The sequence below is a fragment of the Mauremys mutica genome, chromosome 1 (assembly GCF_020497125.1).
Source record: "Mauremys mutica isolate MM-2020 ecotype Southern chromosome 1, ASM2049712v1, whole genome shotgun sequence".
Taxonomy (NCBI): Eukaryota; Metazoa; Chordata; order Testudines; family Geoemydidae; genus Mauremys; species Mauremys mutica.
The window spans coordinates 282190038-282210826 of record NC_059072.1 but is presented as its reverse complement, the minus strand read 5'-3'; the positions used below and the strand labels follow the sequence as shown (position 1 = coordinate 282210826).

The window sequence follows — 20789 nt, the reverse complement described above, 5'->3', positions numbered from 1 at the left end:
CCCAGCAGTTTGTAGCAGTGACAGACAGAGAAGAGGTCAATGAGTCTCCACCCAGAGAATGTCTTCTTGGATCTCATTCCTGCATACATATGTGCTATGACTTGGTTAATGTTGCTCCATCCAACTGAGTCACAGCTCATTCAATGAGGTCACAATCGGCCTTGGCAGCCTTTCTGTCACAAGTTCCAATTGCAGACATTTGTTGAGTTGCAGCCCGGTCCTCTGTCCACAAATTTGCCTCCCACAAATTTATGGCTCAAGATTCCAGAGATGATGCTAGAGTGAGATGAGTTGTTTTCCAATTTGTATTGAAATGGACTCCAATCCTGCCTCCAGTCTTCTGGCTTGTGAGTCACCAAGAGTGGAATGCACATGTGCAATCACTTAAAGAAAAAAAAACTGTTACTAACCTGTTCCATAATGGTTGTTCTTCGAGGTGTGTTGCACATTTCCATTCAACGACCCATCCTCCTTCCCCTTTCTATCAGAGTTACAGCAAGAAGGAACTGAATGGGGGATAGGGGCAGCTGTGCTCTGCCCTTTATACCCATGCACAGTAGCGAGCAACAGCTGAGGGAACTCTAGCTACCCAACAGGTACTATTGAGGGGAAAATTTTCCAATAGCCATGCACTGGGCACACCAACACCAAGAATGAAATGGAGATGTGCAACACATCTCAAACAACAGTTATAGAACAGGTTAATAACCATTTTCATTGGGGGATGGGGGTTGTTTGTATCTGACTCTCTGCCTGACTTGTACATTTCATTGCAGAAAGGTAGTCAGCTAAATTGAAGTGTCTGTGCAGGGATCTACAGCAATCTAGTTTATATTAATGTTATTGCTATGATGCTACATGCTGGAGAAGTGGACAGGTTAGGTTTTGGTATAGATAAGTTCTCCCCCCCACATTCTACATCTGGGAAAACACTGCAAAAATATTCCATGTGTATTTATTCAAATTTAAAAATACATTTGCTTTGTCTATGCTTGTGCTCCTTTCGTATTTGCTTGACACAAACATCTTAGCAATCATGTTTTACTGACATGAATGCTTGCAGAAAGAAGTTTTAAACTCAGATGTTAGTCTTAAGAATAGCAAATTTAAAACTTGCCCATCCATGTATTTATACATGTCTGCAGCAGCAACTGGTTCATTACCAACTTCTCCCATCTCTACAATGGCATGCATACTTCATTTTTTGCACTGTTGAAGCAAGATGCTAGGCACTGTACTACTGCTAAGCCCTTTTTCTTGTCCACTTACAGAACATTCTGTGATACTCTGCATCAACAGCAACTTGCTCTTCCTTCTCATGTATAATAACCCTGAAATATGCCATCCTCAGATGAACCCTCTTCTCCAGAATACACTGACATTATCTGCCTCAGCCTTTCATTAGACCAGTGTTTCCCAAACTTGGGCTACCACTTGTGTAGGGAAAGCCCCTGGTGGGCTGGGCCGGTTTGTTTACCTGCTGCGTCCGCAGGTCAGGCCGATCGTGGCTCCCACTCATGGGCGGCTCTAGGTATTTTGCTGCCCCAAGCACGGCAGGCAGGCTGCCTTTGGCGGCTTGCCTGCGGGAGGTCCCCGGTCCCGCGGATTCGGCGGCACGCCTGCGGGAGATTCGCCAAAGCCGCGGGACCAGCGGACCCTCTGCAGGCATGCCGCCGAAGGCAACCTGCCTGCCGCCCTCGCGGCAACCGGCAGAGCGTCCTCTGTGGCTTGCCGCCCCAAGCACGCGCTTGGCGTGCTGGTGCCTGGAGCTGCCCCTGCTCCCACGGGCCGCGGTTTCCTGCTCCAGGCCAATGGGAGCTGCTGAAAGCAGCAGCCAGTATGTCCCTCGGCCCGCGCCGCTTCCAGCAGCTCCCATTGGCCTGGAGTGGCGAACCACGCCCAGTGGGAGCTGCGATCGGCCAGACCTGTGGACAGGGCTGGTAAACCAACCAGCCCATCCCTCCAGGGGCTTTCCCTACACAAGCGGCATCCCAAGTTTGGGAAACACTGGATTAGACAAACTAGACTATGTCCTGTGGACTCAAAAATGGTGCCTAGTCCCTGAAATTGGCAAAACATCAAATTCCCTGTGGGACCTTGCTGTGCTGTTTCTTGCAGAAATGCCAGGCTGTAATGTAATGTAATTGGTGCTAATGTGAGGACTGGCTCCTTGCATCTTCCTGAAACCTAGCCATATCTGTTGGCAGACACCTTTCTCATTCCTGTTCTTCTATAATGATTTCTTTAAACTGTGTGCTGATGGTATACGGCTAGGGTCTCTCTCTCGCTCCCTTTCTCTCTCTCTTTCCATAAATATGGTGAGAAATTAAATTGAAACCCTGCTAGTAAATCTTACAGTACTCCAGCTTCCTAGCAATGATGGCCCTGGCAAGGTCTGTATGGCCTAGGGGGGAACTAAATATAAAACTTTCTAAAACAGTCTAGTCTTGTTTATCTGTTCTTCCTGAGAAATTCAAAGCCCCAGTTGCTTCTTCAAGCCCCCTTCCTGATAACAGTAGTTATGTTGATCCAATCAGATACCAGAACCAATACAAGACTTACATAACCAATGGCCAGTAGCTACTACAGTTCAAATTTCAAGTTAAAATATTTTAACAAATAAATTCAAATAAGTACTTTCAGGGAAATCATGACTTGCTTTAAAACATTCCATGGGTAAATTAGTTAAATAGATCTAGCAAATAATTTATTTATTTCTCAGTTGTATTATGTATTTGTATAATAGGTCTGAATTTCAGTATTACTTAGGATGCAAAATGAAGCTATGAAGAACGGAATGTTTTTTCGCCTTTATTTTTGTGATCGTTGAGTGTTTGGGGATGGAGGAAGAAGTGTGTGTTGCTTTTTGCTCTCTCTAGGTACTTATATTGTAATGGTAACAACAGTGTAGTATTCTCTGTTTATTAGGAGAGAGAACGGACTTAGTTCTGCTCTCCAGCCATTTCAGAAGAACTGTGATAAAACAGCATTAAAGATCTGAATTAAATTTACACAGACAAGGAAGTGTAGACATAAGGCTTTAAGCAGGGGGTTGGACTAGATGACCTCCTGAGGTCTCTTCCAACCCTAATTTTCTATGATTCTTCTATGATTCTAAGGCTAGCACATTTTTCTTTACTCACCATTGACATAGCAGTAGTGACCAAAGACAGGTTTGCTGTTGGGAAGGAATAGTACATGATAATGGAATTAAGGACTGTATCATACTGCATTTGCATAAGAGGGCTGAATTAAGGTTGCACAGGCAAACTTAATACTGGAATTTCCTAACTTTTGAGCACTTCAGTTGGGTACTATAACTTTCTTTTAATGTAGGTGAGGGTTTTTTTTAAGTAATAGTGAAATAGAATGAAAACCCCAGATGGTTTCAATGCATTTCCAATTTGCAAATAACCATTCTCTTTAGAGGCGACTTCCTGTTACAATCTAGTTTCTCTGCAGAATCAATGACATCACTTATAAAAGTTTCCACCGTATATTTCTGTTGCTACAGCAATATGCAAGGCACCAGAATGGTGTCCTTAAGTCAACTGCATTTAGAACAAAACACCCCTTAACAGTAATACTGAATTGCAATAACTATTACTATCAATAGACAGAAAAACATGCCAACAAATGAGTAAGAGCTAAGTTCAAAAGTAATAATCTTGCCAGCAAAAAGCAAAGTAAAATCTCCTTATTCTGTTCTAAAATAATCATAGGACTGGAAAGGACCTTGAGAGGTTATCTAGTCCAGTCCTCTGCACTCATGGCAAGACTAAGTATTATCTAGACCAGTATTTCCCAAACTTGGGACACCGCTTGTGTAGCGAAAGCCTCTGGCAGGTCGGGCCGGTTTGTTTACCTGCCATGTCCGCAGGTCTGGCCAATTTGCTGCGGTTCGCTGCTCCAGGCCAATGGGAGCTGCTGGAAGTGGCGGCCAGTAAGTCCCTCGGCCCACTCTGTCACTCAAATCCCCACTAATAGAGGTTAATTTGACCCTATTGGAAGACCTATTCACAAGTGCAGCTACAAGTTCAACACAGGGATTAATTAGCGGGAGAACCAGCCCCAGCAGCTGGGAGCAGATAAAATCAGAGGAAGGAATGGGGAAGTCAAGAGTCAGAATGGAGGGTACGGGCATGCGGGCAGGCAGCGGACTGGCAGGCTGGCTGGCTCCTCCACCCCATAATTGGGGGATTTGGTGGAGCCTTGTAAATAGCACTGCAGGAGGAGGCCTGCTGCAACAACAACAACAACAACATAAAACATGGTGATGGTGAAGGAGACCTGAAGTGATGTGGTCTGTACTCAGGGTGTGACAAGACTTAGCAGGGGACTAGCCCATGACATGCTGTAACATGTAAAAGTAAAAAGCAAAAACAAAGGAACATATAAACCAGACAGTGGTGGTGAGATATATAGACCAGGGATCAGCAACCTTTGGCACGCAGCCTGCAAGGGTAAGCCCTCTGGCAGGCTGGGCCAGTTTGTTTACCTGCCGCTAAGATTGCTATAGTCTATGGTCCTTGTTGGTATTTTTCTGGGATACACAAAGCATGTATCTCATTTTTTGTTTTTAACAGAAACAGAAACACAATGAATTTTACCCTATACCACCTCCATATAGTGTAGCTACCTCTCTTCCTATTTATGATGAAGCAGCGAAAACCAAAGCTGCAGGAATGGCAGCTGCTGCAGCAGACTCTTCCCAAAGAGTACGTGAAATATCTCTAAAAATTTTGGGGGGAATCTGTAAACGAAGTTGATTTTGATAATGTACAGTACTCTAAAGTAATGTTTTAAAAAGCATTTAGGCCCACACTTCATCCTTTTTTTATAATAATTGCTATCGAGTGATATCTTTTGGATGCTAAATAGCTTTTAAAATATAGTTAGATATTTGCAAGGCATTCTGAAGATGTGAAGTGCTATAGAACTGTAGAGCATTTCTTTGAAATACAGCTGTTTGCTAAACACTTTAAAAATATTTTTGATCTTTTAGTGCAGGGGTCGGCAACCTCTGGCATGCGGCTCGCCAGGATAAGCACCATGGGGGGCTGGGCCAGTTTGTTTACCTGCCATATCTTCAGGTTCATCCGATCGCGGCTTCCACTGGCCGCGGTTCACTGTCCGAGGCCAATGCGGGCAGCGGGAAGCGGCGCGGGCCGAAGGATGTGCTGGCTGCCACTTCCCGCCGCCCCATTGGCTTGGGACGGCGAACCGCAGCCAGTGGGAGCCGCAATCGGCCAAACTTGCGGACGCGGCAGGTAAACAAACCGGCTTGGCCCGCCAGGGTGCTTACCCTACCCTGGCGGGCCGCATGCCAAAGGTTGCCAATCTCTGGTATAGACACAACAATATTTTGAAAATAAAAACTAATTTGGCAGAATCACATGACACTGCCTTTCACCCTTTAAGGATATCCGTGCACTAGCTGGGCTAGCCAGCTGCACAGCCTTAAAATGGAAGAGCTCAGTATGTCAAAAGGACCAAAGATTGAAAAGTAATTTTTTTTGTTGTTTTTTTGTTGTTTGTTTTGTTGTGCTGCTGCAGCTATGCCACTGTAGTGCTTCAGTATAAGACATCGCCTATGCCGACAGGAAGGGTTCTCCTGTAATCCACCTCCCTGAGAGGTAGTAGCTAGGTCAGTGGATGAATTCTTCCATTGATTCAGTGCTATTTAAATGGGGACTTAGTCATCTTAATTATACTGCTGAGGGCTGTGGATTTTTCAGCCCCCTGACACTTTGTTTAAACATATCTAATTATCTAGTGTAGACCAGGCCTAACGGTTTGGAAGTCTTTAAAAGCACAGTGCATTGATTAAGGATCAATCACATAAATACATTGTTATTACTAATGAAGAAAAGGATGAATTAGCTGTTTTAGACCTGGTAATTAATTTCACTAGAATTAGGTTCAGAAACCCTATCTTTTCAAAGGTGTTAAAGATGGTTGGAACACTTGTGCAACACTTTGCATCCATCCACATCAGCTCTGGAGGGGTTTTGATAAGACTTAATTGTTCTGGTTGGCTGCAGTACCTGGGCCTATGGACCAGATCCTCAGATGGTATAAGTGATTGTATCGACATTAACTTCAGTGGAGCTACACTGATTTACATTAGGTGAGGATCTGGCTGAAGTTCTTTAAAAACAAGTTGAGCTGAACCATTGCAATCTGTGGTGACTTTTCAGTGGGGCTAGGAAACATCAGCTTTACAGCTTCACTGGTTCCACAGGTCCTTCTGGCTCCACCCCATAATTCAGTCCCTCTCCTCTGGCAATTTTCTGAAAAATCCATGCTCCAAACACCACTCTTGGACAGTCTGGCATAGCTGTGTCCAGAGTCTCAGAATGTGCCACTATAACCATGGTTCTAAGGGGTACTACACCTCTACCCCAATGTAATGTGACCCAATATAACACGAATTCGCATATAACGTGGTAAAGCAGTGCTCTGGGGGTGGGGGGAGCTGCGCACTCCGGTGGATCAAAGCAAATTCAATATAACATGGTTTCACCTATAACACGGTAAGATTTTTTGGCTCCTGAGGACAGCGTTATATCGAGGTTAGAGGTATATGTAGGGAAGCAACAAAATCATTCTGGGAGGGAGAGGGGAGAAATAGCTCTGTGGATCTGCTAAAACACTGAAAAGCCATTTACCATATGACTGGTCAACTTGCTTCTTGCAGTGGAAACACCCACACAGTATGTGTTATGGTAGTTGGATACAAAAGGTTAAGTGATTTACCAAGAAACAGCCTGGAGTTTAAGCTTTGACTCTGAATTTTCCTTGCTTTTGTAGCTTAGCTAAAAACAAGTTGGTTTTTTTTAAAATAATCAAAACAAAAGAAATCTCTGGGGGGAAAAAACCTTCCATGTCACCTGACAAACATGGCTTGTAGTACAATGGTGATGGAGGCTTAATTAAAAAGCTGTAAGAGATACTACTTTGAGAACATAAATCCTTTATAATAATACTCAGTTGTCTGTTTGGTTGGTTTCTATGAGCAGCAAGTGCCATCTACAGTTTGGATCCAATCTGGAGAAGTGGCATGTCTTTTGTACTGCATTCCTCATAGTGTCCATAAAAATAAACAAATGTTGTAACCTAGTCTGGCAGCCTTGCTCCTAGGTTCCCAGTGACCTTCGCCAACATCCTCACAGCATCATACAGAATGCTTTTTGCCCTTTTATTACTCGTTATTACATGACTTGTACATACTCTTGACTCAGCATCCTCTGAAATTTAGGTGCAATTTCCTTTCCTCTGTGGTACCAAAAGGATAACTAGATTTGGATGTGATGACTTGTGACAGAGTTATCTTTAAGAGAAACAAAGTGGGGTTTTTTTGGCATGCAGTAAAAATGAAGAAAAGTCAACACAGTAAACATTAAGCAGAGTGTAAACCTTAGTAGGTCAAATTAATCCCTACTATAACTCAATATACTTCACTGGAGTTACTCCTTAGCCCATCTCATTTAATGACTATGAAACATCTAGCTAGATAGGCTATATGCTTAATTATTTAGTATGGTATATATGAAAAGGGTTTGTTGTGACTCAATGTACAGGCTATCTATGTGAGCCATGTACTTAAGATGTACTTCTTTCTCCTCTCTTTGCTATAGTCTCTTCTCCTTCTGAGCAAATAATAAATAGCCCAAAATTCAGTATACCATAGCATAAGTGACAACTGTGTTATTTGAGTCAGTTACCTACTAGAATAATTTCCTCCTGTTTCATCCTAAATTAATTTTGAATATAGTGGAGTTACATCAGAGGTTAATTTGGCTCTTTGTGTTGTGTAACAGCCACCACTCATGAGTCATCAGTGAGGTTTGAATTCAGGAACTTCAGTACTAATGCACAGAGCTAAAAGACTAACGCCATTAGGATTTGATCCAAAGCCCCTGGAAGTCAATGGGTGTCTCTCACTCCATCCTATTTATATCATCCACCTAAACTTAACTTTGTCCCTTAAAAGTGCAAAAAATATATGCAATGAGCTTCTAATTATCCCTTTCCCTATCTGCCTTATCACAGAGCAGTGGTTTTCAAACTGTGGGTCGGAATGTAAGGCACTGGGTCATGGTGGCTCTGGTCAGCACTGCCAACCGGGCTGTTAAAAGTCCCGTTGGTGGTGCTGCTCGGCTAAGGCAGGCTAGTCCCTACCTGTTCTGATACCGCACTGTGCCCCAGAAGCAGCCAGCAGCAGATCCAGCTCCTAGGCGGGGAGCCACAGGGCTCCGCATGCGGCCCCTGCACCAAGCACCAGCTCTGCATTCACATTGGCTGCTTGGTGGTGGGGTGCCTGCGGGTGACAGCTGCACAGAGCCACTTGCGTGCCTCTGCCTAAAAGCCGGACCTGCTGCTGGCCGCTTCCGGGGCGCAGCATGGTTTGCGGTGCCAGGTCAGGCAGGAAGCACGCCCGCTGTGCCACTGACCGGGAGCCGCCTGAGGTAAGCCCGTGCCCCAACCCTCTGCCCCAACCTCACTTTCAGAAGAATTCCAGTAAGCTTCCTTTTACAGACTAGTCTCCTTCTAGTCTGGGTCCAGCAATCACTCATACTCCCTGTAGTTACTGTCCTTTGTTCCAGTTTCTTTCAGATATCGTTAGGAGTGGAGAGGCTATCTCGTTAGCAAGCTGAAGCCAAAATGGAGGAGTCTCTCAGGGGTTTAAATATACTTTCGCTTGTGGGTGGAGACCCCCTCCTCTCTCCTATGCAAAGTCCAGCTCCAAGGTGGAGTTTTGGAGTCACATGGGCAAGTCACATGTCCATGCCTGACTCAGTTTTTATAGGCAGCAGCCATTGTTTACATGCTACCCTGAACGTCCTCAGGTAGACTTCTTATGTTGATTGGAGCCTTCCAAGATTCATTGTCCATTAAGTATTTCTTGATTGGGCACTTGATTTGCACATTCCTTTCTCAAGAAGCTTACCAAATGCTTTACTGAGGCTACTTAGAAATCAAGCAAGTACACAGCCAATATTCATAACTTTGAATACAACAGTGACACATGCATACAAAGAGGATGAATAGACTCAGTAGATTATAACCTTTACAGAGATATGTTACATGGCATATGTAGCATAAAACATATTCCAGTTATGTCATATATACATTCATAAACATATTTCCATAAAGCCTTATGAGGTGCACCGTAACACCCAGAGCCCCCTTCTGCACTCCAAACACTTCATCCCTGGGCCCAACCCATAGCCTGTACCCCCAGCCTTGAGCCCCTCCCACAGCCCAGACTCCTCAATCCCAGCTCCGTTGGGCCGTGGGCATCAACAATTTTCTTCAAATAGGTTGCCAGAAAAAAAGTTTGAAAACCACTGCCTTAGGGTATCAGACATTTTAATATAAATTTTATACTGTGTGTGTATGTATCCAAACTTTTTATATATTACTTTTGAATTTCCCCAGGAAACACTCCCTGGTTCTGCTCCATTGTCCCCTCCTTCCTGCAAAACCAAAATAAGAATACTAAAAGTCACTTCTCAGCAAGACCAACACAACAAAGCCCCAACTGATCCTGTAAGCAGCAATGCTTGAGTGGACCCTTCCACCACACAGAGCCCCACTGAAGTAATAGCGATGTGTGGAAGCAGTGTGCAGAATTGGGCCCCATATTGGAGTTTCTAGGCCATGATGTTTTGGAGATATAAAGAAGCCAAAAGAGTACGACTGTCGATTAATCGCAATTAACTCACATGATTAATTCAAAAAAATTAATCGCGATTAATTGCACTTTTAATCACACTGTTAATAAAATACCAATTGAAAATTATTAAGTATTTTGAATTTTTCTACATTTTCATATACATTGTATTGTGTGTTGTAATTGAAACTGAAGTTATTATTTTTATTACAAATATTTGCACTGTAAAAATGATAAACAAAAGAAATAGTATTTTTCAATTCACCTCATACAAGTACTGTAGTGCAATCTCTTTGGCATGAAATTGCAATTTACAAAAGCAGATTTTTTTTTGTTACATAACTGCACTCAAAAACAAAACACTGTAAAACTTCAGCGCCTACAAGTCCACTCAGTCTTACTTCTTGTTCAGTCAATTGCAGGGCCGCCCAGAGGGGGAGGCAAGTGAGGCCCCAGGCCCCGCAGGGGCCCCCATGAGAATATAGTATTCTATAGTATTGCAACTTTTTTTAATGGAAGGGGCCCCCGAAATTGCTTTGCCCTGGGCCCCCTGAATCCTCTGGGCAGCCCTGGTCAATTGCGGAGACAAATAAGTTTGTTTACATTTACAGGAGATAATCTTGCCCTCTTCTTATTTACAATGTCACCAGAAAATGAGAACAGGCACTCGCATGGCACTTTTGTAGCTGGCGTTGTAAGTTATTCACATATCAGATATGCTAAACATTCATATGCCCCTTCATGCTTTGACCACCATTCCTGAGGACATGCTTCCATGCTCATGACACTAGTTAAAAAAGTAATGCGTTAATTAAATTTGTGACTGAACTCCTTAGGGGAGAATTGTATGTCTCTGGCTCTGTTTTACCTGCATTCTGCCTTATATTTCATGTTATAGCAGTCTCGGATGATGACCCAGTACATGTTGTTCATTTTAAGAACACTTGCACTGCAGATTTCACAAAACGCAAAGAAGGTACCAATGTGAGATTTCTAAAGATAGCTACTACACTCCACCTAAGGTTTAAGAATCTGAAGTGCCTTCCAAAATCTGAGAGCGGCGAGGTGTGAGCATGCTTTCAGAAGTCTTAAAAGAGCAACACTCCGATGCGGAAACTACAGAACCCAAACCACCAAAAAAGAAAATCAATGTTCTGCTGGTGGCATTGACTCAGATAATGAAAACGAACATGAGTCGGTCTGCACTGCTTTGGATTGTTATTGAGTGGAACCTGTCATCAGCATGGATGCATGTCCCCTGGAATGGTGGTTAAAGGATGAAGGGACATATGAATCTTTAGCACTGTCAGGGATCTCTCTTATCCCAGACAGCTCAGGTTTCGTTGTCCGACCGCAAAGAGACAGGCAATGACCAGCAAGAATCCAACTATCAAGTTCTTTATTGTAGCATGCCATACAACAGAGAACTGCCCATCTCACTGCATACAGAACCAGCCCCTCCCCTCTGCAGATGCACACTGTTTTTATTAGCTACTCTGTCGCGTCATCACTTACATCACGTCATTACTGTACCTTCCCAGTTATACGTTCCCAGCATACAAGAGAGGAAAAAAGAACAACTGTTTCTCTTGATAAACCGAGGTTTATACGATGAAATACAAATTACTTTAAAAAGTGTCTGCCAGCATTTTCCCCAGCATCTACAAGCATTCTCTTATCTCGCAAGGTCACACAGCTGGCCTATCTACCCCAGCCAGTAAATTTTTCAGTAGGCCTTGATCAGTTGCTAAGCTGAACTGGGTTGCTAAGCAGAACAGAGCCATCAAGGCAAACTCATCATCACTTTCACGTGATATTGTAAACAAGAAGCAAGCAACATTATCTCCTGCAAATGTAAACAAACTTGTTTGTCTGAGTGATTAGCTGAACAAGAAGTAGGACTGAGTGAACTTGCAGGCTCTAAAATTTTATGTTGTTTTATTTTTGAATGCAGTTTTTTAGATACATAATTCTACATTTGTAAGTTCAACTTTCACAATAAAGAGCTTGTACTACAGTACTTGCATTAGGTGAATTGAAAAATACTATTTTTTTTTACAGTGCAAATACTTGTAATAAAAAATAAATATAAAGTGAGCACTGTACACTTTTTATTCTGTGTTGTAATTGAAATACCGATAATTATATTTGAAAATGTAGAAAATGTAGAAAAATATTTAAATAGATGGTATTTTAGTATTGTTTAACAGTGTGGTTAATCACGATTTTTTTAATCGCTTGACAGCCCTACAAAAGGGTTAGAAAAAATGTCAAAAGTGAAATTCAGATACAATTTTCAAAACATCAGTTTAAAACTCTTGTGGTTTTTTTTTTAATTTTTAAAAGCAGACATCCCAGAAGAATCCTACGCTGGGGTAAGTTGTAAAAGTTAAAATGTCTGGAACAGTGCTTTCTTTTAGAGACATTAAGGGAAACAAATCAGTCCTATAATGGGAGCTGGCCTGGGGCCCAGTTGTGTGTGTGTGTAAGGCGAGTCCCGGGGGGCACAGGGACGTGTAAGGTACCGGAAGGGGCACAGAGGATGTGTGAGGGGCCGGCCGGGGACAGGGGTGTGAGGTGCACAGGTGTGTAACACGGGCTGAGACCCGACGTGCACCCCCCCATTATTATGTGCGTCACGGGCGGCGCCCTCAGCGCCGTGCTCCTCCGCAGGGAAGCGGCTGTCGCGCCCCGCCCCCGGAAGGCGGGTCCGAGGCGGGGCGGCGCGGTGGTGACGGAGCGAGGAGGCCGGCTCGGGTTCAGAGGCAGCCGCATCCGGAGGGGGAAGGCAGGGCCCGGCCGCTGCGGCAGGGAACCAGGGCGGTAGCCGCGAGGGGAGAGTGGGCGCGCGCGCGCGCGGAGGAGCCGGGCTTGGGCCGCGCCACTGTCTGTCCGCGGGCGGCCGGGATGGATCACCACCAGCCCGCCAGCCGCTACCAAGTGGTGAGTGACCGGCCCGGCTCCGGCTCCTTCCGCCGCGCGGGGATCCCCGCCGCGACCCAGGCGGCTCTGCGGGGCCGGCGCGGGGGGCCTCACTGCGGCCGCTTCCCCGGCTGCGGGGGCCTGTGGCCGGAGCCGGGGAGCGCGGATCCTGCCCGAGCCTCTCTGCCCCAGGTGTGGCGGGACATGGAGCTTCCGCCCCATGTTGGGGGCGGAGGGGAGGGGGGTCCACAGGGAGCCTGTCACGGAGGAGCCGGCCTGGGGCAGCAGGTTCGGTGCTGTGTTGTTTCGCGGCCGGGACGCGGGGAGGGGAGCCGGGGAGCCCGGCTTGTTGTGGCCGCTGTATCGGGGTCGGGGGTGGCTACTTCCCAGCTTCCGCGAGGGTGGGACGCTTGGAGGCCTTCGGGAAATGGTTCCGCAGCGCTTAACCTTGATCCCCTCTCGTGCCCCGGCGGCCGAGTGGCTGGCACGTAGGTCGTCCTCGCCCAACTGGGCTCGGCCACCCTCCTCCTGGCTCCTGAACGGCCTTATTTTTGGAGAGTTGGGGGGAAGAGAGGGTGGCTTCAGCGCTTCTGAAAGTTAAATCACAGACCGATGTCTCCAATCATTGCTCGACAAAGGTTTATCCACAGGAGGAGTGAATCTCAAATTAATGATTTATCTTTACATCTGCCCGGCATTGAAAACATGGAAGGGAAATGAAGAGGGGCAGGGGAATTTCCCCAATCTGGCCGGCCTTCCTTCATATGTGGGCGGGAGTGAATCTGTTTCTTTTCTTAAATCCCCTTTTCTGGGTAATCTGTAGTTACCTGTTTTGGGAATATAATTTGTTTGTATATAGGCTTATTGGGAGAACTATTATCCAGTTTTTCAAAGAATCACGTTCAGTTGCTTCTAGATGAAATATACCTTTCTCACTGTGTCGTTTCTCCCTTCCCCAAAACAGTTCATTGTCAATGGTGACACTCCATCCTGAATTGATTGTATTATGTCTCCAGTCCCAGTACCTATATTTAACATCACATACATTACAGTTGTAAAATGTAGGCTCAGCAATAGTCGCAAGAGTGAGTTAGAGGCAAGCCTGAAGTTTTAGCGTTACCCATTAACTTCCTTGTTTTTTGTGTCTTTTAATCATATTTTTAAAGGACCATAATGTTAAAGGTTAATTTTGTGTGATGTAATAATTATATTTTATTAATGTGAATTTTAACTAACTCACTGGTTGTCCACATTCAGAAGTAAATAATGAAAACAAACTAGTCAGTTTCAGGTTTCAAAGTAGCAGCCTTGTTAGTCTGTATCCCCAAAAAGAACAGGAGTACTTGTGGCACCTTAGAGACTAACATTTATTTCAGCATAAGCTTTCGTGGGCTACAGCTCACTTCTTCGGATGCATAGAATGGAACACACAGACAGGAGATACTTATACATACAGAGAACATGAAAAGGTGGAAGTATGCATACCAACAGGAAGATTCTAATCAGTTGAGATGAGTTATTGTCAGCAAAGAGGAAAAAAACCTTTTAAGTGATAATTGAGATGACCCATAGAAGGTTTTTTCTCCTCCTGATGATAGCTCATCTCAATTGATTAGACTCTTCCAGTTGGTATGCATACTTCTACCTTTTCATGTTCTCTGTATGTATTAAATATCTTCTCTCTGTGTGTTCCATTTTATGCATCCGAAGAAGTGAGCTGTAGCCCACAAAAGCTTATGCTGAAATAAATGTTAGTCTCTAAGGTGCCACAAGTACTCCTGTTCTTTTAGTCCGTTTTCACTTACATTTAGTCCATTTCCTAGTCTTTCTGGATCACAGAACCTATTTGGATATAAACATTTCTACTGCATTGTTTGCAATCCAAAATAAATGTAGATATTTGTTTTGAGAACATTTTTACAGTCCTAAAAAACTTTGTTCAGAACCCACAGATGGGGTAGTTGTCAATTCTCTCTTTGATGGATGGGGTGTCTTTCATGTGTTACTTGATTGCTTAACCTGGGGACAGTGCTGGATCCCCATCTGCTCTTGGAATATCACACTGCAGCAGCATCCTGGAGCATTTTTACCACCTGTACTTTGCCTGCAGTGTATTTCTTTCTGACTTAGGCCTTGCTTCCATGATTGATGCCTTTGTCATGTCAAGACTGGATTATTGCATTGTATTCCATGGCTACACCGTAAATCTTTCTAAAGAATTCGAAATGGCCCAAATTGTGGCAGCCTGCTTGCTTACATACACTGCAACCAAGAGGCACTATGTTAACAAGGCTCTTTGATTTGCACTGGCTGCCTCTTGGTTTTCAGGTAGAATTCAAGGTTTTATCTTTGACCTATAGAACATTAAACTCATTTGGACCTGCCTACCTGAGAAACTGTCTCTCTCTTTGCTGTATTACTACAGTTGCAATGCATATGAGGAGAGGTTAAAAAGACTGGGACTATTCTTCTTGGAAAAGAAAGGACTAAGGGGGGTATATCATAGAGGTCTAAAATTACGAATGGTATGGAAAAAAGTGAAACATGAAGGGTAACACTTCATTAAACACAAGAACCAGGGATTACCCAATGAACCTAATAGACTTCCTAAAAGGAAGTCTTTACACAATGCAGTGTCAACCTGTGGAACTGGTTGCCAGTGGATGTCGTGAAGGCCAAAACTATACCTGGATTAAAAAAAATTACATAAATTCATGGAGGATAGGTCCATCAATGGCTATTAGCCAAGATGGTCGGGGTGCAATATCCTGCACTGAATGTCCTTAAGCCCTTGATGCTGGGACTGGATGTTGGATTGGATCACTTGATGATTGCCCTATTGTGTCAAAGGGAACTAACTGGTCTAGCATAGGTCACTGTCAGACAGGCTACTTGGCTACTTTGGTTTGACCCACTATGGCCTTTTTTATATTCAACAGAGGTCTTGCATTTTGTTCCAACTCGTTATAAAAAGGAGAGAGGGCTGCTGATAGAGAGTTCTTCATATGGGCTCCTTCCTCTGAAATACCCCATTGCTCGAAGGTCTGAAATAATTTTCTCAGCATACTGTAAAGCCTATCTGAGCAGAATTGGCAGAGGGAGGAAGTTGTTGAAAGTCTAATTCATATGGTAGGAGTTTGAAGTTGTATTATTCATTTGATAGATGATTAATGCTTCTTCCTTCCATCATACATACAACTCGTTTTGCATGTCCTTTTATTTTTTTAAATATGAATAAGGTGACCAGAATTTTGGATGAGTGCCATTTTGGGTGGAGTTCTGACAAGTGAAATTGAAATAAAGGCAAAACTTAGTTCTAATAGCTCACCACATAAATTACCTGAAAATGACTACATAAATGAATTTTGTAATTATAGCAATATTTGCTATTCATTAAACTTTTTTACATTAAAATTGTGTGGACTGAACTTGGATTAGGTCACAGTGAGAATAATATGCTTAACTTGCAATATATGCCAACAATTGGGTAGGATTTTGTCATCCTCATCTTATGGGGATATGACATCAGCTAATTGTCACCCTTTTTTTTTTTCATACTTTCCTCTTTTCCCCTCAGTAACTTGTAAACTGAAGTCTTATTGGTTCAAGTGCTTTACAATTCTAAAATCTCATTATGAACGTGAACAGTGCTGCTATGCCCTTTCCTGTTTCGTCCCTTTGTCTCCTTTTTCCTGCTTGGTTCATTGTCAGGTAATTGAAGGGAGACATTAACCCTAGTGGAATTGTAACAGCAGAGAGAAATTTCTTTAGCAATCAGTTTACCCACAACTTCTTATTTGTATGCTCGTTTTCTTCTTTAATTTGGATAGTATTATCCTGGTGTCTAATTGTTTTTATTTATTTATTTTTTATTCAAGCGTGTCTGCAGAAAAGTGTGTGTGTGGGGTTTTGTTTTTTTTTGACATGTTGGTCCCTATTGGAGTAAAACAGTAGCAATAGAGTAGATTCGTTAACTGCAAATATATAGAAGCTAGGGCTGTCAAGCAATTAAAAAATTAATTGCCATGAATCCTGCAATTAAAAAAAAAATTCATGGCTCAATTAAACCATAATAAATATCATTTAAATATTTTTGGATGTTTTCTACATTTTTCAAATATATTGACTTAAATTACAACACAGAATACAAAGTGTACAGTGTTCACTTCATATTTTTGATTGCAAGTATTTGCACTGTAAAAAAACTAAAGAAATAGTATTTTTCAATTCACCTAATACAAGTACTATAGTGCAATCTCTTTATCATGAAGTTGAACTTACAAATGTCAATTTATATAAAAAAACTGCTTTCAAAAATAAAACAACGTAAAATTTTAGAGCCTGCAAGCCTACTCAGTCCTACTTCTTGTTCAGCCAATCACTCAGGGCTTGGCTACACTCGAAACTCCAAAGCGCTGCTGCGGGAGTGCTGCCGCGGCAGCGCTTTGAAGTGCGAGTGTGGTCGTGGTGCCAGCACTGGGAGAGAGCTCTCCCAGCGCTGCAGGTACTCCACCTCCCCAAGGGGATTAGCTTACAGCGCTGGGAGCCGCGCTCCCAGCGCTGGGGCACTGTTTACACTGACGCTTTACAGCGCTGTAACTTGCTGCACTTGGGGGTGTGTGTGTGTTTTTTCACACCCCTGAGCAGGAAAGTTGCAGTGCTGTAAAGCACCAGTGTAGCCAACGCCTCAGACAAACAAGTTTGTTTACATTTGCAGGAGATAATACTGCTCGCTTCTTGTTTACAATGTCAACTGAAAGTGAGAACAGGCATTCTCATGGCACAGTTGTAGCTGGTGTCACCAGGTATTTACTTGCCAGATGTGTTAAAGATTCATGTCCCTTCATGCTTCAACCGCCATTCCAGGGGACATGCGTCCATGCTGATGACAGATTCTGCTCGATAACATCCAAAGCAGTGCAGACAGATGCATGTTCATTTTCATTATCTGAATCAGATGCCACCAGTAGAAGGTTGATTTTCTTTTTTGGTGTGTTGGGTTCTGTAGTTTCGCATCAGATTGTTGGTCTTTTAAGACTTCTGAAAGCATGCTTCACGCCTCGTCTCTCAGATTTTGGAAGGTACTTCAGGTTCTTAAAACTTGGGTTGAGTGCTGTAGCACTCTTTAGAAATCTCACATTGGTACTATCTTTGCGTTTTGTGAAATCTGCAGTGCAAATATTCTTAAAACGAACAACATGTGCTGGGTCATCATCCAAGACTGCTATAACATGAACTATATGGCAAAATGCGAGTAAAACAGAGCAGGGGACAGTTCTCCCCCCAGGAGTTCAGTCACAAATTTTAATTAATGCATTTATTTTTTTTAATGAGCATCATCAGCATGGAAGCATGTCCTCAGGAATGGTGGCTGAAGAATGAAGGGACACATGAATCTTTAGCACATCTGGCAAGTAAATACCTGGTGATGCTGACTACAACAGTGTCATGAAACGTCTGTTCTCACTTTTAGGTGATGTAAATAAGACGAGGCCAGCATTATCTCCTGTAAATGTAAACAAACTTGTTTATCTTAGTGATTGGCTGAACAAGAAGTAGGACTGAGTAGGCCTGTAGACTCTGAAGTTTTTACTTTGTTTTGTTTCTGAGTACAGTGATGTAACAAAAAATAAGTATTTGTAAGTTACATTTTTCATGACCAAGAGATTGCACTACAGTACTTGTATGAGGTGAATTGAAAAATACTATCTCTCATTGATCCTTTTTACCGTGCAAATATCTGTAATAAAAATAATATACACTTTGATTTCAGTTACAACACAGAATACAATATATATGAAAATGTAGAAAAACATCCACATTATTCAAACAGAAAAACAATTGAAATTTATTAACAGTGCAATTAAACTGCGATTAATGGCCAGCCCTTATAGAAACTAGTAAACAATTAAGTTTTAAAGTTCGGGATAGCTTTCATGTTTGTGCCTTTTTAGTAAATACGTTGTTTTGCATTACTAATAAATTCCAGGGTAAAATTTTCAAAAGCAGCTGAGTGCTTTAGGTATCTAAGTCCTATTGAAAGTCAGTGGGACACAAGTGCTAAAGTCTCTTAAGGAATCTATAAAAATTTTACCCATAGTACTTGACTAAGATCCTTGATTAACTTTGGGCAAGCAATGTTTTTTCACTACTGAAGAGTTGCCATAAGATCCAGAATGAAGTTATTGTGGGACCCAAGGCAAAGTAATATGGTTCATTCTGCCTTCCTCTTCAGCTATGAGTAAACCAACCATGTTCATGTACAGTTACACCCCCTGCTTGCCCATAAGCACCCCTCCGTTATGAGGTTCAGTGGTCCCTGATGAACATTCCTTCCCACTTGCAACACACACAGTGAGAAGCCAGGAAATGTAACCAAAGCATAACCCTCTATTAGGAACTTCCCATTTAGCTTATAAAACCTGTTGCAGTCTGCCATCTCTGAGTCACATAAAACCACATATGGGAATTAGGGATCACGCTCTGGCTGCTAGGTCACGTCTGTGTGATGTCAGGCTCTAAGTACAGGATGCTATGCAGGGTGTAGGCTACCGAAGATTGCAGTGTTTTACCCTAGTGGTAGACACATTCATTACTCTCTACATTTTCTAAATAACTTATCTATCTTGATTAAAGTCATTGTATAAATGTAAGATCATTGTTCTGCAAGGTACATGTCTGGACCTCTTGATGTTACAGTAGAGGCAGGTGTAATTTAGAAAATCTAACACCATACATAGAGCATTAAAAGATAAAAAATATTCTTTTGCTTTACATGCGGTTATACATTGTGATGCACAGTTATTTTGTGATATCCATCTAAACAAACTTTCTTTCAAACTTCTTCACATGCTAAATTTTCTTAGTCGTCTTTTCCATTCTGTGAAATTGTGCATCTTTCTGTATCATTACAGTATGTTAAGTGCTTGTAGGGTTTTTGGTTTATAAAACATGCATCCAGTGTAAACTCTGGCTATATTTGCAACTAATTAAAGTACCACATGCTAGAAATAATAAAATACATCAAAGTCAGTTCAGCTTCAGTTGTCCACATGCATGCACTCAAATGAAAGTGAACCTACTCAGGAAACTAGGAAAAAGCTTTAGTCAAGTCACCTCTTTTTTTTTTTTTTTTTCCCCCTCACCCCGGCTCCCCATGGCACTGAGCCTAAAATTTGACTGTCAGAGAAAGATATTAGCTTTCCATTTTTTATTGCATTATGATATATAGAGAGACTGGTATTGTTTACATTAGAAATTCTGATTGTGTCAATCTTGGAGAACCTTCTGATGACTGGTATCACTGAATAGATCAAACTAATTATATAATGATATTCCACTGACTTTTTTTTTCCATTGAAGCAATTGTGATACAGTAGATACATGGTGTTGCTGCAAACAAGCAAGAGCAGCCACTGCTTATGAGCAACATTTCCTCTGGGAACACTTTTCCCTACTGTGGAGTTATTGACGCCCCCACCCCCAATAACAGCAATAGCCACTTAAGAGCAACATAACAAAAGGGCACCCATATGTTGCTATTATTGAGCATCCACTGTAGCGTAAATTGAAGATAGTGTTTTGCTTTTAAACATCTGTTTAAAAACAATGAAACATTGCCTCATCCCAGTGACCACCTTCACTGTCATCACTGTAATGCCTAAGACAGTCATATTGACCTTTTTAATGAGTATAAATCCACTGTCCATTGAAGGTTGAAATTTTCTTCAATGCAGTGGGCTTGTGCAAGGCTTTGTCCCCCTTAAGCTCCATGTTATATAGCACAGAAGAACTAATGTAGTGAGATGAGTTGTAGCCTCAAAGAACAGGCCTCTTTCATACTAGCTCAGTCTGGAATTTAGTACTGCACTGAAATATAGAGAGAGTAACTTTTTAAAAATGAGAACGTGAGTTGATGTAATCATGAATGGGCAATACTTTCAGCTGCAGGTAAAAGCATTTTTTTGTTTAATGGCCCAAGTAGGTACACTTTTGTTTGAGTAACTTTAATCAGTTTTTTACCCTACAAATTGAAAAAGACACTCTCATTAGTGAATCAAGGAAGATAGCTATCAAATTTCCTCTTGATATAACCTCAGATAGGGTGGTGCTGTTTTAAATGTTTTTTTTAAAAAAATTATATATATAACAGCAGATTCTGTTTGACCTATTGTTTAACTTTTGGATT

General features: G+C 42.5%; 1 protein-coding gene across 8 annotated transcripts in view; it reads left to right on the top strand.

Annotated features, from left to right (window-relative positions):
* The first annotated feature begins 232 nt into the window (after positions 1 to 232).
* The window catches only part of NDFIP2 (Nedd4 family interacting protein 2), an 84193-nt gene continuing 63636 nt past the window's right edge, over positions 233 to 20789 (top strand). For 3 of the 8 annotated variants that reach the window (XM_045011094.1, XM_045011064.1, XM_045011073.1), the window contains exon 1: positions 12791 to 12889. In XM_045011094.1, the coding sequence (XP_044867029.1) occupies positions 12806 to 12889 (84 nt within the window). In that variant the 5' untranslated portion in view covers positions 12791 to 12805. Of the gene's footprint in view, positions 348 to 4670; positions 4719 to 12365; positions 12623 to 12790; positions 12890 to 15712; positions 15731 to 20789 lie in introns of those variants that run through there. The other 5 variants (XM_045011108.1, XM_045011089.1, XM_045011082.1 and 2 more) reach the window with 5 other exon arrangements.